A 16879-nucleotide genomic window follows, 5' to 3' on the forward strand; every position below is an offset into this window, starting at 1 on the left:
TGAGAGGTGATTGTCATCTTCTGGAAACAGGCGGTTAAGGAAATTTTCAGAATTACAGGGGTTATGATCCCACTCTCTCCGCGTTTGATCCTTTTAAATCTTTGGGAATCTGGATTTTGCTTTGAAACAGGATAAAGAGCTTATAATGACTTGACTCACTGCAGCTGAAGCAGTTCTTGGAAAGATGAGCAATCCCCTAGTCCAGGGGTGGCCAGCGGCAGCTCTCCAGATGTTTTTTTTGCCTACAACTCCCATCAGCCCCAGTCATTGGCCTTGCTGGCTGGGGCTGATGGGAATTGTAGGGAAAAAAACATCTGGAGAGCTGCCGTCGGCCACCCCTGCCGGGCCTAGTCTATGGGCTTGGTATCTCAAAGTTTGGGATTACTTTACACTAGATAAGATTAATGACGAGGTGCAGTCATGTGCTAACATACCTTGACAAAAATCGGCAAAGGAAAAATGGTCTCCTTTTTTAAGAATCCATTTTGCTAATTATTTAACTTTGTCTTCATTTGTGTAATGTTACTGTTGCGTTTATGTTAGCTTCATATTGTGGAACTGTTATGTTGTCCTGTAAGCTGTCTGAGTTTATAATAAAGGAAAAGGAGAGAGAGAGGGAGGAAGGGGGAGGAGAGAGAGAGGGAGGGGGAGGAGAGAGAGAGGGAGGGGGAGGAGAGAGGGGAATAGAGGGAGGGAGGGGGGAGAGAGGGAGGGAGGGGGGAGAGAGGGAGGGAGGGGGAGGAGAGAGAGAGGGAGGGGGAGGAGAGAGAGGGGGAGAGAGAGAGGGGAATAGAGGGAGGGAGGGGGGAGAGAGGGAGGGAGGGGGAGGAGAGAGAGAGGAGGGAGAGAGAGAGGGGAAGGGGGGGAGAGGGAGAGGGAGCACATATATATATCACATGCTTTTAGGGGGCCCTGCCTGGCTGTGTGGTCCTTCATCCAGCCACCCACAAGCTGTTTCACCACCGGCAGCCACAGCTACCCATAATGCCAGCTTGCCACTTCCCCTAAGGTGCCGGGTGCCACTAGGGGTGCTGCCACTACCGTAGCCACGAGCGCTCTCTGCACCTCGCGCATGCCCTACCCCAGCAGCACTGAGCAGCACATGCAGCTGGGAGCCCAGGTGACAAAGCACTCACAAGCAAGATGAGGAACGGTGTGAGCGCGGGCCTCTGAGCAGCATGTGGGCACCACCAGAAACCACAGGCTCTGGCGGCCGCCCCACCTCAGAGTTATGTCGATGCTGCCAGTGCGGTAAGGCCACGAAAGCTAAAAGAAACTGTCACGATCCTGGGCCTGGCGTGGCTCCAGAAAGCCTACATCGTCCAGGGTCCCTTCTGTCCCTGATGGGGGGGGGGGGGGCAAGGTCTCGGAGCGAAAACCGGCCCAGAGGGGAGTGGGCCCGGGAGGAAAGCATAAAAGAGGCCAAGCACAGACAGGGCGTGTTCTATCCTGAAGACGCTGCCGGCCTTCTCTCTCTGGAAGGCTGAGCTGGAGGCAGGCTGTAGTCTAGACTGGAGAGCTTGCAGCTGGAAAGAGATCCCCCCCCACCACCGGAGGGAGGTGGTGAGTTTTGGTATTAGAGCAGGGAATGTCTAGATGAAGTCAGGGCTTCTGCTTATCTGCGCCCACCTTTACTCTTTCCGTATTCACTACTGCACGAAAAGTTTGTCACCCACTTTTTGTTTCAGAGCACTAATAATAAACTCCTTTTGTTGGTATCGCGCCTGGGTCCTCACGTCTCCTTGGGTCACGGTTAAGAGGATTTACTAATAAGGAAGACGGGGGTGGTTGGGTGCTCTGCGCCCTCCCATGTAGACCCTTACCAGAGTGGTGGCAGCCAACAGAAGGTCCTCCTGGTGTGTGACAGAAACCAAGACAGGAGACCCCCAGGTTCAGCTGAATCATTCGTGGTTAAGTCTTCCTACGAAACGGACAAAGAACCCAACAGCTGCAGACATGAAACGGAAAACAGGCCGGGAAAATGGTTCCATTTTTATCCACGTTTATTGTAAGCTTTTTTGAAAAGAATCACATGCAGTTTCAACATTTTAAAGCGAGAAAAACGTCAGCCGTCAACTCAACAGGCCTCCTTATTTATTACGCGTCAATACTTTTCAATGCCACAGGGAGGGAGGGAAATTCTTATCAAAGGAGCACGGGCAAGGCAACGTTTCCAAACCAAAAAAGGGGATTTGAAGCAGGGAGAAAGAAGTTAAACCACGTTCTCGGAAGCTCGAGGTCTCTGTGACAGTGCCTGGGAAGCTAAAATAAGACAAAAGCAAGTGAACTGACAAGGGCAGCAGGTTTTAATACTTCCAAATGCATTCAGATGTCCCTACGTAAAGCCACCTGCTAAAAAGCAGGATGCCCAAAAAACCCCCCAAAAGGATCTCAAATAATAGATGATCAAAAAGTGGGTCAGACTGGAGAGCCAACGCTAGAATCTTAAAATACCAGTGTTGCTCTGATCCTTTTTGTCCTACGCCAAATTGTTGAACGAGAAAGGCTGCCCCCCAGAACCACCATCGTCTGGGAGGGACTGGAGATGGAGAAAGTTCTCCGTATCAACCCCCTCCCCACGTTTGCTTTCCACACTGCCAAAGTGCGTTATCTGCTCAAAGCAGCTCTGGCGCAAGTTCAGGCCAGGACGGGACAGTCGCCATTCTACCTCACCAAAAACGGGGGTAAAAAAAGGCCACTTCCCCAGGTTGGATAGGTCAGGTTTTAGGCCGACGCACCCCACCAGATGGGCATTTGGTTCTCGCCCCACAAAACGGGGGGAACGCTGACCAAAACTGGTTGGATAAAGGGGTCCCAGCCACCAGAAAACATACTTGGACATGGGATTTAAAAATATATATATATTTTTTGCAAGTTCTCAATTCAAGAAGAAACTTCTAGCAACGTGAACGAAGAGGGGGACTCCGTTGGCGAAGTAAAACCCCACCAACGCCCCCTGCGAATTCAAATAGATGCTTATGAAGTTCTCCAGACATTTCAAAACCAGGCTAGAAAAGCCGCTCGGACTTACGGAAGGTCAAAACAAATCGTTATATGGCAACAAGGGCAGGGTGGATAAAACCCTGTTTTGTTTTGTTTTCAAATGCAAAGGGAGAATTATGCAGAGACAAGAGAGAAGGAACCAAACACTCTAGAAAAACAAAGGAGCCAGATTGGAAAAAAGACTTCAAGGGAGCCTCTGATGGGCAGTTAGCGTTAACCGGCTGGTGCAGCACGTCTGTAGCGTCAGTAACATTAATTCAAATTAGGATGAAGCAGTTCAGGTGACTATTCCTGAAGAATTCCAGGTGAAGAATCACGCCAGATTTACAGGGGGAAAAAAATTAACGTCCTCTGTTATGGGCCGCTTTCCTCTTCAAGGTGTTACGAGCAAACAGCCAGAAACGCTCCAAACTGGAGCCGTGCAGCAAGTCCCATCCGAAATAATTGCGGACCAAAAGTTAGGCATTGCGCGATACTCAACACAAAACAGTGGGCGGCTACCGGAAAAAGAACGTTCGCTATTTTCTAGCAGGAATTAATTCTAACAGGAAAAGAGATTAACTTGTCCATTCACCAAAGATGAAAATCTTTTTTTTTTTGCAGATAGCTACCGAAAAGCAAAATTCGGCATGTCTGGATAATATCGCTTGGTCGGGATGCAGGTTTAAAAACCATCGTTATTATTTTTATGCCATCGGAGTGTCTGACACTAAAGACAGTTGTCTCCTCTGCGTGCCTTAGTGTTCCCAAGATGCTCTGCTCCAATGAAATTCGTCCCTGCAGTGGCACTAAAGCAATGGCCAGTCTAAGTATCAAAAGGGGGGAGGAAGGAACGGAGAAGAGCGTCAGCCAACTGTTTACCATGAATTCTTGAGATGCACAACACAGAAGCGCAAATTCCAGACCCCCTCAAGTGCAAAGCGGGCTTTCGGTGTGGTATGCCAACACTCTTGGTGAGGTGAGGCCAAACGGCAGAAATCCGTATCAAACCAAACGGCAGAAAATCCGTATCAAACCAAACGGCAGAACTCTGTATCAAACCCAAATGATTCCAGGCTGCAGACTTAAAGAAGATGCCGGAATAAAGGTGAAATTTCCTAGAAGCCTACTTGTTAAAAATCAAAATTCTAATACACCATTTTTTTTTTTAAGGAGGGGGAAATGGGGAACACAAATACGGTCAACGGATGGATTAAAAGGTAACAGTTTGCTACTTCCAATCGTAGAGAAGCGGGCGTCGCAGAGGCGAAGGGATTCAAAAGAAAGTTTTAAAAGGGATGGAAAAGGTTGAGCTTCTGAGTCTTGAAGGGTGGAGAACCACAATTTTCACCACGGACGGTCATTTTTTTTTTCATCCTGTCCAGAATAGACACAGGACATTCTTGACAAGAGAGAAAAACAGGCCAAGCTCTTTCTTTACTCAAAGGAGCCCAGGACTGAACTCTGCAGATGGTCTTGCTCGTCCAAATGAGACGATACTATTTTTTTTTTTAAAGCAAAACAACCTGGCAAGGTTTCTCGAGGAACGAGCGTATGGGGTGGGGGGAAGGGGGTGGGGTGGGAAACAGCAACAAGGCAACCCAACGATCTTATCCTTCGGCTCAAAGATCATCTCAGATTTCATTTTTTAAAATATCACACTGCCCCTCCCAGCGTTAAAAGTCACAGGTGGCACACCTGTGCAGGGGGCTCAGCAACGTCTACCTGGGCAAAAGGTAAAAGGGGGGGTGGGGCGGGGTGGAGGGAAACAGAAGACCAGTCCTTTATTTTTTTTTAAGGCTTGCCAGAATTCAAAGTCAGGGAAAGAGCTTCTCCGTACACCTACCTACTTACAGCCTCTCTTCAGATTGTACATATTTATCATTCTCTGGCGGAAGGTGTCAAACGTGTCTTCCTTCTTCTCCCCAGCGACACCCAAGCCCTCCCCTGCTGAGGTAGAGCCCCTACGGAAGCAAAATGGAGAGTGAGTACAATGCCTTAGCGCAGGGGTCCCCAACCCCTTGGTCTGTGGACCAGGACCGGTCCGTGGCCTGTTAGCAACTGGGCCGTGAGTTGTATAATTATTTCATTATATCTTACAATGCAGTAATAATAAGAAGAAAAAGACATTGGATTTATGATCACCATCTTCAAGTCCTTGAAGGGCTGTCCTATAGAGGATGGGGTGGAATTGTTTTCTGTGGCCCCGGAAGGTCGGACCAGAACCAATGGGTTGAAATTAAATCAGACGAGTTTCCGGCTCAACATTAGGAAGAACTTCCTGACCGTCAGAGCGGTTCCTCAGTGGAACAGGCTTCCTCCTCAGGAGGCGGTGGGCTCTCCTTCCTTGGAGGTTTTTCAACAGAGGCTAGAGGGCCATCTGACAGCAATGAAGATCCTATGAGTTTAGGGGGAAGTGTTTGTGAGTTTCCTGCATTGTGCAGGGGGTTGGACTAGATGACCCTAGAGGTCGAACTCTGATTCTATGATATCCTGCCCTCCACTCTGAATCTCAGAGCACTTCACAATCCGCTTTATCTTCTTCCCCCACAACAGACATGCAGTGAGGTTTTAAAAGAAAAGGCCAAAGGCAAACGCAATTTTGAGCTGTATCAACGGAAGTCTAGTGTCCAGATCACGTGAAGGGATGGTATCGCTCTGCTCTGAAGAGACCTCATCTGGAGTATTGTGTTCAGTTTTGGGCACCACATTTTAAGAAGGATCTAGACAAGATGGAACAGGTCCAGAGGAGGGTGATGAAGATGGTGAGGGGTCTGGAGACCAAGTTGAAGGAGCTGGGCATGTTTAGCCTAATGAGGAGGCGACTGAGAGGTGATAGGATCACCATCTTCAAGCCCTTGAAGGGCTTTCACCTAGAGCAGGAGTGGCTAACAGTAACTCTCCAGATGTTTTTTTTGCCTATAACTCCCATCAGCCCCAGTCATTGGCCATGCTGCCTGGGGCTGATGGGAGTTGTAGGCAAAAAAACACCTGGAGAGCTACCATTGGCCCCCCCTGATCTAGAGGATGGGGTGGAATTGTTTTCTGTGGCCCCAGAAGGTAGGACCAGAACCAACGGGTGGAAATTAAATCAAAAGAGTTTCCGGCTCAACATTAGGAAAAACGTCCTGACTGTTAGAGTGGTTCCTCAGTGGAACAGGCTTCCTCGGGATGTGGTGGGCTCTCCTTCCTTGGAGGTTTTTAAACAGAGGCTACATGGCCAACTGACAGCCATGTGGATCCTGTGAATTTAGGGGGAGGTATTTGTGAGTTTCCTGCACTGTGCAGGGGGTTGGACTAGATGACCATGGAAGTCCCTTCCAACTCTATGATTGCTCAATTCCAACAATTTCTCCCGCTTCTTCCCGTATGCAAAATAAATGGATTTGAGATTGTCAATCTAGACTGAATCCAGATGATTGGCCTAGTGTTTGGTGGGCTCCTAGTAATTTATCTCCTGCTTTCTCTATTCGTTATCTATTTTAAATTGGCCCATACATGGTATTTATCACTGTGCTGTCTTCAGAAAACTTAATACAACTGGTTTTGATAAATGTTGGAAATTATGTGGGTGTTCTTCTGACTTTCTGCATAACTGGTGGGTGTGCTGTAAAAATTATGCTTTTGGGGACCTAATCCTTTCCGAAATAGAACAGATTACGGGGTGTGTGTAGATATTATACCTGAAATGGTTCTTTTAGAGCAGGGGTCCCCAACCCCCGAGGCCATGGACCGGGCCGGGTCTGTGGCCTGTTAGCAACCGGTCCATGAGTTGTATAATTATTTTTATTTATTTATTTGATTTGTATCCCGCCCTCCCCGCCAAAACAGGCTCATTATATCATTATATATAATTTCTTTATATGTTACAATGTAGTAATAATAAGACATTGGATTTATATCCTGCCCTCGACTCCAAATTTCAGAGTCTCAGAGCGGCTCACTATCTCTTTTCCCTTCCTCTCCCCGCAACAGACACCCTTGTGGGGTAAGTGGGGTTGAGAGCTCTCCCAGAAGCCGCCCTTTCAAGGACAACTCCTGCCAGAGCTATGGCTGACTTAAGGCCATTCCAGCAGCTGCAAGTGGAGGCGTGGGAAATCAAACCTGGTTCTCCTAGATAAGAGTCCACACACTTAACTACCGTACCAAACTAATAGAAATAAAGTGCACAACTGTATCATCCCGAAACCATCAACCCCACACTCCACCCTGGTCCGTGGAAAAACTGTCTTCCACAAACCCAGTCCCTGGTGCCAAAAAAGGTTGGGGACCACTGTTTTAGAGTACTGCCCTGCCCTACACCTTGATAAAACGGACTGTGAAAGGCTGGCGATGCTGCTAGCAGCTTCCAAGGGATAAGACCCGAATACTGAATCATGTGAAGCTGTTAAGCTGTGTAACATTGTTAATCGGGACCAGTTATACACAAACTTGTGTTTGGAATGAATATACGAAGTAGAATTTTGCTGGAAGGTTAAAGCGCTTGGGGCTCTTTAGCTTGGAGAAACGTCGACTGCGGGGTGACATGAGAGAGGTTACACGATTGTGCATGGGATGGAGAAGGTAGAGAAAGAAGTCCTTTTCTCCCTTTCTCAGAATACGAGAACTCGTGGGCATTCGATGAAATTGCTGAGCAGTCGGGTTAAAACGGATAAAAGGAAGTCTTTCACCCAAAGGGTAATTAACATGTGGAATTCACTGCCACAGGAGGTGGCGGCGGCTACAAGCATAGCCAGCTTCAAGAGGGGGTTAGATAAAAATATGGAGCAGAGGTCCATCAGTGGCTATTAGCCACAGTGTGTGTGTGTGTATATATATCTTTGGCCACTGTGTGACACAGAGTGTTGGACTGGATGGGCCATTGGCCTGATCCAACATGGCTTCTCTTATGTTCTTATTTCTGGGGTAGTGATGCTCTGTATTCTTGGTGCTTGGGGGGGCACAGTGGGAGTGCTTCTAGTGTCCTGGCCCCACTGACAGACCTCCTGATGGCACCTGGGTTCTTTTGGCCACTGTGTGACATAGAGCGTTGGACTGGATGGGCCATTGGCCTGATCCAACATGGCTTCTCTTATGTTCTTACCTTACCTGCGGAAGGACCACAGTCTGAAACGCGCTTTAAAATCTGGAGATCGCGTAGTGGGGATTTATTACTTTTTTTGAGGCTACTTTTCAAGACTATATTCATCCAAAGACAAAAGTGAACAGTATTAAAAGACTGCTTGAGTGAAAAGACTGCTTGGTTGGGAGAACTTTATCACATATTGAATTTGTATAATAAGGACTGTGCCAGTATTTGTTGCATATAATTTGTGTACGTTACATTTTTGAAGCGTCATTGAACACAGTTGTTTGGGTTTGTTGTATTTGAAACTTTTACTTGCAGCAAAGTGGCGGAACTCTTCCGTACCCAACGACTGAACGACAGGCCATTAAATCATGGGACCTTTTTATAATGGGAAAAATTGCTAACACGTCAACTCTGACTGAGTTTGGGAGACAACAGAAATTGATTGCATTGTGGTCTCCTATTGTTGAATATTTGTCTGCTGCAAATATTTCCCTCCTCTAATCCTTATTTTCATAAAACGTGTTATCTGTGATAGTAAGCTGCAGTTCTGCAGTCCAAGCTCTACTCATGACCTGACTTCGATCCCAGCGGAAGCTGGGTTCAGGTAGCTGGCTCAAGGTTGATTCGGCCTTCTGTCCTTCTGAGGTCGGTCAAATGAGTCCCCAGCTTGCCGGGGGGGGAAAGGGTAGAGGACTGGGGAAGGCAATGGCTAATCACCCCGTAAAAAGTCTGCCACGGAAATGTAAAAAGCACAACGGTTCCTTCTACCATATGTGGTGGACTTGTAAAAGGGCTAAAATGTTTTGGCAAATGATTCAGCAAGAGATTTCTAAGATTTTGGGATATGAATTCAATAAAGTGGCAGAGACTTTTCTGCTGGGATTACAAATGGAAAAATTTCCAAAAGAAGACAGAACTTTAATATGGTACTTGCTCTCAGCTGCTAGGACATTGTATGCGCAGCTGTGGAAGCAAGAAAAAATACCAGAGAAATGGGATTGGCTTACAAAAGTTATGCCATGGAGTGAAATGGACAAATTAACAAGAAAATTAAGAGGCTATGATTTGGAACTTTTTAAGTTGGAGTGGAAGAAGTTCAGAAGATACGTAGAAAAAGAGTGGAAAATAAAAGGACATTGGACAATCTTTGATAATGATTAAGTTTTTTAAAATAAGAATAGAACTTTTGGGGTTTTTTAACAGTTAAGGGTACCTTTAATATTTGTTTCCTTTAAATAACACCGGCGGGAGTCACATAACAGGGGGAGGGGTGGGGGAAAAGTAAGATATGGGGAAGAATTTTTTTTTCTTTTTCTTTAAGTTTTTATAAGTTGTAGATATAGTTTTGCTACCACATGTTACTAATAAAAATTGTTTCTACCACCCCGTAAAAAGTCTGCCGTGAAAACGTCGTGATGCGACGTCACCCCAGAGTCAGAAACGACTGGTGCTCGCGCAGGGGGACTACCTTTACCTTATGCAAAATGTTTTTATATCTTCGGACAATGGTAAGTTTTGAGTGTGTAGATAGTTTTTTATTTTTGATGAACACCAACAGTACCATATCCTCATGACTGAAATGTGGTATGATAAGTTATGGGACCAGTATGTTATGGGTAAGACGATGGGTAACCCCTTTCTTAAAAAATTGATACTGATTTGGTTACAGATGATTTGCTTTGGGCCCCGGTTTTGGAATTCTTTGGGAATATTTCCCTTTTGCCCAATAGAATGAATTGTAGGCTATTTCCTAATTTTTAATACCTACCATATTATGCATTATTCTTGTAAATTGTTTGTTATATGCAACCAATGATCTAAATTGGATTCTAGTACGTTAGATTTATATTTCTGTTGTTTATCTTCCCTATGTTCTCTATGTTCCCTTTGTATTCCTCCAGTGTTTTGAGACAACGACTGAAAAAATGGGAAGGGGGGAATCTTTCATTTCCAGCACACAGGGTTGGAGCTACAGGCTTTCCCGATCAACTCTAAAGAGCAATTTTTCCTTGAGAACTGCGCACGGGGGATGCCGGCGGAAGGCATCAGTCAAAGATATTTCAGACTTGGGATCGGGATATTCGAGAAGCAACAATGAACGGAGACAAAATTCACTTGGCTGGGCCCAAAGAGGGGGCCAAGCTGGTGTGAACGCTCAAAGGAGCCAATGGAAGCAAAAGATACTCACCGTTCTGAAAATCCATGCAAGGGAAACGAGCTGTGAGGGGTGGCGAAAGCCATACGAGTTAAAGACATTTTGGCCATGCGGTGCAGCTTCATTAGTTCTCAAAAGTTTTAAAAAACACGAGAATGGAGGCTGTCGGGAAAAGGGGAAGTGGGACACAGGAAAGGCAACGGCCGTCCGCTGTTGCATCTGCTATTCAGAGACAAGACTCTCTCTGAACACAGAGGTTCTGCTCGACTTTCGAAACAAACATCTGTTAACAGGAAGTACTACGTCACCCAAAGGGTGATTAACACATGGAATTCACTGCCACAGGAGGGGGGTGGCGACGGCAAGTATAGATGGCTTCAAGAGGGGATTGGATAAACATCTGGAGCAGAGGTCCATCAGTGGCTATTGGCCACAGTGTATTGTTGGAACTCTTGGTCTGGGGCAGTGATGCTCCGTATTCTTGTTAATTGCGGGGGGAGGGGGGGGACAAAGTGAAAGGGCTTCTAGCCCCACTTGTGAACCTCCTGATGGCACTTGGTTTTTTTTTTTAATTTCGGCCCCTGTGTGACACAGAGTGTTGGACTGGATGGGCCATTGGCCTGATCCAACAGGGCTTCACTTATGTTCTTATGGACACAGAGTGTTGGACTGGATGGGCCACTGGCCTGATCCAACATGGCTTCTCTTATGTTCTTAAAGACACAGAGTGTTGGACTGGATGGGCCATTGGCCTGATCCAACATGGCTTCACTTATGTTCTTATGTGACACAGAGTGTTGGACTGGAGGGGCCATTGGCCTGATCCAACATGGCTTCACTTATGTTCTTATGTGACAGAGTGTTGGACTGGAGGGGGCATTGGCCTGATCCAACATGGCTTCTCTTAGGTTCTTATGTTCAGATCTATCCTCTGTGGAATGTGTTTAAACCTTGTTTGAAAGCTTGTGGCGAGTCACAAGTATGAATCGCCCCTGGGAGTCAAGTATCTGAGCGTCCTCTCACGCCCTCTCTCACACTCAGACACCCTTCAGTCTTCCTACGTACACTTTGATCGGCTCCCGGATGCCATCGCCCTGCGACCCAAGGCCATGTCCCTCCTGCCAGCCCATCTTCTTGAGCATCTGGAACCCAATGTTCTTCTGCGTCAGTCTCTTCTGCATGAACTCCATGTCCTTGGTCTTCTGCTGCTGAAACTGCCCAGAGAGAGGAGAGGGAAGGAGAGACAGAGAGATCATTTCGTTTTTGCGGCAGAATCCCTTGAGCCTGTGCCCAAAATTGACACCGTGGGGAAAACCCGGAGCAGGGCCGGATGTCGCAATGTCCAAGGGGCACTCCCTGAGCATAAGACGTCATTATGGGCAAGCTTTTTTTGTAGCAAGAAGACGATGACTGCAGATTTATATCCCGCCCTTCTCTCTGAAACAGAGACTCAGAGTGGCTCACAATCTCCTGTATCTTCTCCCCCCACAACAGACACCCTGCGAGGCAGGTGGGGCTGAGAGAGCTCTCCCAGGAGCTGCCCTTTCAAGGACAGAGCCTCAGAGCGGCCTACAATCTCCTTTCCATTCCTCCCCCACAACAGACCCCTGTGAGGTGGGTGGGGCTGAGAGCTCTCCCAGGAGCTGCCCTTTCAAAGACAACTCCTGCGAGAGCTATGGTTAACCCAAGGCCATTCCAGCAGCTGTAAGTGGAAGAGCGGGGAATCAAACCCGGTTCTCCCAGGTAAGAGTCCACTACACCAAACTGGCTCTCCTTTGCATATTAGGCCACACCTCCCCGATGTAGCCAATCCTCCAAGAGCCTGCAGGGCTCTTTGTACGGAGCCTACTGTAAGCTCAAGGAGGACTGGCTACATTGGGGGGGGGGGTGGCCTAATATGCAAAGGAGCTCCTCCTACAAAAAAAGCCAATTATGGGATTTACAGTTGGAACAGGACATCTTTTGAGATTCCAGGGCCCACGACCCCCATGGGAAAGCCCTCCTGGGTGCCTTTGCTAACCTCCAGTGCTCGAGTGCTGATAGCAGCTGTCAATGAAGCTGTCTCACTCGGGGTCCATTTGGCAGAGAACTGGATGCAGAACTTCTGCTGTCTGGGGCAAACACTGGCCGTTTCCTCAGCACCTGCCCCCGCCTCCAACACACCAGGCATCTGGCTTTGGCAGCTACTTTCCTTCCCCACCCCCCCAAGACTACTGAGAAGCCCCAACCCCTTTCGTCACACTCTGCATTTGGAAGGGTGCCTGCTTTTTTTGGCCACTGGGTGTCACAGAGTGTTGGGCTGGATGGGCCATTGGCCTGATCCAACATGGCTTCTCTTATGTTTTTGTGTCTGGGGCAAGTGATGCTCTCTATTCTTGGTGCTTGGGGAGGACACAGTGGGAGGGCTTCTAGTGTCCTGGCCCCACTGATGGACTTACTGATGGCGCCTTTTTTTGGCCACTGTGTGACAGAGTGTTGGGCTGGATGGGCCATTGGCCTGTGCAGTAGTGCAGTCGAGCAGCAGAGAAGAATTGCAGATTTATACCCCACCCTTCTCTCTGAATCAGAGACTCAGAGCGGCCTACAATCTCCTTTCCCTTCCTCCCCCACAACAGAAAGACACCCTGTGAGGTGGGTGGAGCGGAGAGGGCTCTCACAGCAGCTGCCCTTTCAAGGACAACTCCTGCAAGAGCTATGGCTGACTCAAGGCCATTCCAACCAGGTGCAAGTGAAGGAGTGGGGAATCAAACCCAGTTCTCCCAGATAAGAGTCCGCACACTTAACCACTACACCAAACTGGCTTTAGAGCAATAGGGGGGAAGCCGACCGATTGATAAATAGATGCCCCACTTGCCTCATCCAAAGCCCTGGTGGAACAGCTCCGTTTTTCCGGCCCTACGAAAGGCCAATAGGCCAGGTAAATAACAGCCAGGAAGAATTCTTCAGTCCTAGGATGTGGGCCCCCAGGGCCAGAAAGTCTCTTCCACCGACATTAGAGCAATAAATACATTCTCCGCTGTGCCCCTTCCCCTCCTGTCCAACTGCGACTTGAATTTAGGGGTAGGCGTTTGTGAGTTTCCTGCATTGTGCAGGGGGTTGGACTAGATGACCCTAGAGGTCCCTTCCAACTCTACGATTCTATGATCAGGGCCGTAGCCAGGATTTTACAAGTCGGGGGGGCTTTTTAAAAAGTCAGGGGGCACCCTTTCCCACCCACTGCAGGGCTCGCCGCTTCTCCGAAGCTTTCTGGGGCGGGGGGCGAAAGCTGGAGGCTCTGAATGTGGCCAAATTGAGGCAGTCAACCCTAAAGCTTAGGAGTGAAGAAGGGCCAGCGGCAGGGGGTGGGACGTGCATGCTAGTAGTTCCTTCCATCTCCCTCCCTCCCACCCTGGCACTTTGCTCCGGCGGGGAGGGCGGGATATAAATAAAATGTGAATGAACGAATGAATGACTTTGCAGTCAGGAGCTCCCTCCGTCCCCCCCCACCAGTCCATTCCACATGGCTTCCTCTCCCTCCCTCCTTCCCACCTGCTGCAATGCCTTGAGCCCGCTCAGCTCTCGTGGCAAGGGCTGCCCCTGATGACACTTTGCCGGCTCAGCCGTGGCAAAAAGGAAATGATTCCAAAAAAGCAGGCTGTGCCCCAGATACCCCCTGAAAGTTGAGGGGCCCTGCCTGGAAGTTAGAGGCAGTGCCCCCCCACAGGTCCCCCCCCCCGCGGTTACAGGCCTGCTCGGGATCACGTCCTTCCCACGGAACTACGTTCTTCGCTGAGACAGCAAACTGCAAAGAACTCAGGCAGCAGATCTGAGCAGCGAGCAGGAGGGGATCCGATGAAGCGGAAGAACAGGCTCGAGGCGGACAAAAGGGAAGGCTACTTCAGACAGGGAGCGAATAAAATGGGGAATTTGCTCCCAGAGGACACTGCGATGGCCACAGAAATAATCTAAAAGGAGATTTGAAAGATTTGTGGATGAGTTGATCGGTGGCTATTAGCCATGACAACTGAGGGGAACCTCCACATTCAGGGGCACCAAGCCGTTCAAGCCCAGAGCCAGGAGGCAACGTCAGGAGAAGGCCTCGGCCTCTGTGCCCTGTTGTTGCCCTCCAGAGGAACTGGTTGGCCACTGTGAGAGACAGGATGCTGGACTAGATGAACCCTCACTGGTGTGATCCAGCAGGGCTCTTCTTTGCTCTTATGAAGGCCTCAGCCTCTCTGCCCTGTTCTTGGCCCTCCAGAGGAACTGGTTGGCCACTGTGTGAGACAGGATGCTGGACTAGATGGACCCTCACTGGTCTGATCCAGCAGGGCTCTTTTGATGTTCTTATGAAGGCCTCAGCCTCTATGCCCTGCTGTTGGCCCTCCAGAGGAACTAGTTGGCCACTGTGAGAGGCAGGAGGCTGGACTAGATGGACCACTAGTCTGATCCAGCAGGACTCTTCTGAAGGCCTCGGCCTCTCTGCCCTGTTGCTGGCCCTCCAGAGGAATTAGTTGGCCACTGTGTGAGACAGGAGGCTGGATTAGATGGACCCTCACTGGTCTAATCCAGCAGGGCTCTTCGTATGCTCTTATGAAGTAGGGAAATGCTTGTGGGGGGGTGTGTGTGCAGAAAATAAGCGTCTGTAGTGAGATAAGAATCCTATGTCCCTATTCAGCCCATGTATGGTGGGGTCTACTGTTCTGAACTTTTGAACTTCTGAATTAACCCACATTTCTTTGTAGTTTTTTGGGGGCCGGAGAGGGGAGAATCAAAATGAAGATTCCAGGCTGCTCCTGGGGAGCATCTCTCCGAAACTCACCTGCTCCGATGCTCCAGATAGGAAATGGTCTCTTCCTGCAGAAAAGTAGCAGGCCAGCGAGAAGAGATTATACACGCAAGGAATATTTTGCAGGAAAGTTTGCTACTTCCCTCCCACGCCTAAAGCAGTCCCTTATGTAGGCAGAGCATTGCTGTGATGCTCAAGGGAACCCCACGTATGTGAACAAACGGGATGCAAACAACAGCCGCTTTCCGCCCTCACCTTTTTTCTCTTGTAAGACGCGTAGCCACGGGGTCGGTCATAGGCAATCCGGACTGGCTCGTGGACTGCAAGGCAAGGGAGAGGCAGGGGGTCAAACCAAACCGGGGACAAAAAGCACCAAACCTGAGACTGCTTCCTTCGACATGATTCCATCTAGCCAAGCAGCATTATAAGAGCCAGTTTGGAGTAGTGGTGAAGTGCACAGACTCTTATCCGGGAGAACCGCGTTTTGATTCCCCACTCATCCACTTGCACCTGCTGGAATGGCCTTGGGTCAGCTGCAGCTCTGGCAGAGGTTGTCCTTGAAAGGGCAGCTGCTGGGAGAGCCCTCTCAGTCCTACACGCCTCACAGGGTGTCTGTTGTGGGGGAGGAAGGGAAAGGAGATTGTAGGCCGCTCTCTGTCCTTGAAAGGGCAGCTTCTGAGAGAGCTCTCTCACTTCCACCCATCTCACAGGGTGTCTGTTGTAGGAGATGAAGATAAAGGAGATTGTAGGCCGCTCTGAGACTCTGTCCTTGAAAAGGCAGCTTCTGGGAGAGCTCTTTTAGCCCCACCCATTTCACAGGGTGTCTGTTGTACGAGATGAAGATAAAGGAGATTGTAGGCCGCTCTGAGACTTTGTCCTTGAAAAGGGCAACTTTTGGGAGAACTCTTAGACCCACCCGCCTCACGGGGGGGGGGGGGGGTGTCCGCTGTGGGGGAGGAAGGGAAAGGAGATTGTAGGCCGCTCTGAGACTCTGTCCTTGAAAGGGCAGCTTCTGGGAGAGCCTTCTCAGCCCCACCCACCTCACAGGGTGTCTGTTGTGACGGAGGAAGGGAAAGGAGATTGTAGGCCGCTCTCTGCCCTTGAAAGGGCAGCTTCTGGGAGAGCTCTCTCAGCCCCACTCACCTTAGAGGGTGTCTGTTGTGGGGGAGGAAGGAAAAGGAGATTATAAGCCACTCTGAGCCTCTGTCCTTGAAAGGGCAGCTCTGGGAGAGCTCACTCAGCCCCACTCCCCTCACAGGGTGAAGGGAGGAGATATATGAGATTGTAAGCCACTCTGAGTCTCTGATTCAGAGAGAACAGCGAGGTATAAATCTGCAATTATTCTTCTTTTTAAGTAGCTGAGCAGGCTAGCTTGTTCAGCCCTATAACATATTTGTAACCAATATTAAAAAGCTTTTGTTTCAATCAGAGGTTGGCCCGTTTCTGAACAGATTACAAAATAAGAAACACCACTGGGGATTCTGAATAGTTGCCGCAGAAATGCAGCCTGGATATCTTCTATTTTCTGGTTTGGAGCATTAAATCCGCAGAGGAATACCATACAAAACCTGGGAGAATGTTTTAGCATTAAAAGCTCTGACTAGAGATGTGAAGGCCCGGAAAAAAACCTGGGTTTTTTTCCCGAAGCCTTTTTGTTTTTTTTTTCCGAAAAATCGGAAATATTACAAAAAGAAAAGGAATCGATTACGGAATCTTTTATTTTAATGGAATGAATAAAATATTTTAAGACAACGTGTTCAAATATTTTCCAAATCATTTCTAAAAAATGTATGGTATCAGTTCATATTTCTGTGCATGGAGGACAAGCAAGTCCTAGGTCATGCCCAGCCACTCAAACGTAGTCCCACAACTCCCTTCTAGACACATCTCCCCTCTTCAATTCTTT

At 48.6% G+C, this 16879-nt stretch overlaps 2 protein-coding genes across 2 annotated transcripts in view; one reads left to right on the top strand and one right to left on the bottom strand.

Annotated features, from left to right (window-relative positions):
- Window positions 1-4822: 4822 nt before the first annotated feature.
- LOC132567463 (SURP and G-patch domain-containing protein 2-like) lies at window positions 4823-15373 on the bottom strand. Its single transcript, XM_060233138.1, has 4 exons — window positions 15352-15373; window positions 15229-15293; window positions 11274-11422; window positions 4823-4946 (listed from the first exon to the last, which is right to left on the bottom strand). Exons 1-4 carry the CDS (start codon window positions 15371-15373, stop codon window positions 4829-4831), a joined length of 354 nt encoding a protein of 117 aa, XP_060089121.1. The 3' UTR covers window positions 4823-4828.
- Window positions 15374-16788: 1415 nt separating this feature from the next.
- Window positions 16789-16879, top strand: part of HOMER3 (homer scaffold protein 3) — a 34021-nt gene continuing 33930 nt past the window's right edge. The window contains exon 1 of the mRNA XM_060233140.1: window positions 16789-16831. Within this exon, the coding sequence (XP_060089123.1) occupies window positions 16789-16831 (43 nt within the window). The remainder of the gene's footprint in view (window positions 16832-16879) is intronic.

Source organism: Heteronotia binoei, chromosome 2 (assembly GCF_032191835.1).
Source record: "Heteronotia binoei isolate CCM8104 ecotype False Entrance Well chromosome 2, APGP_CSIRO_Hbin_v1, whole genome shotgun sequence".
In the NCBI taxonomy this organism is placed as follows: Eukaryota; Metazoa; Chordata; class Lepidosauria; order Squamata; family Gekkonidae; genus Heteronotia; species Heteronotia binoei.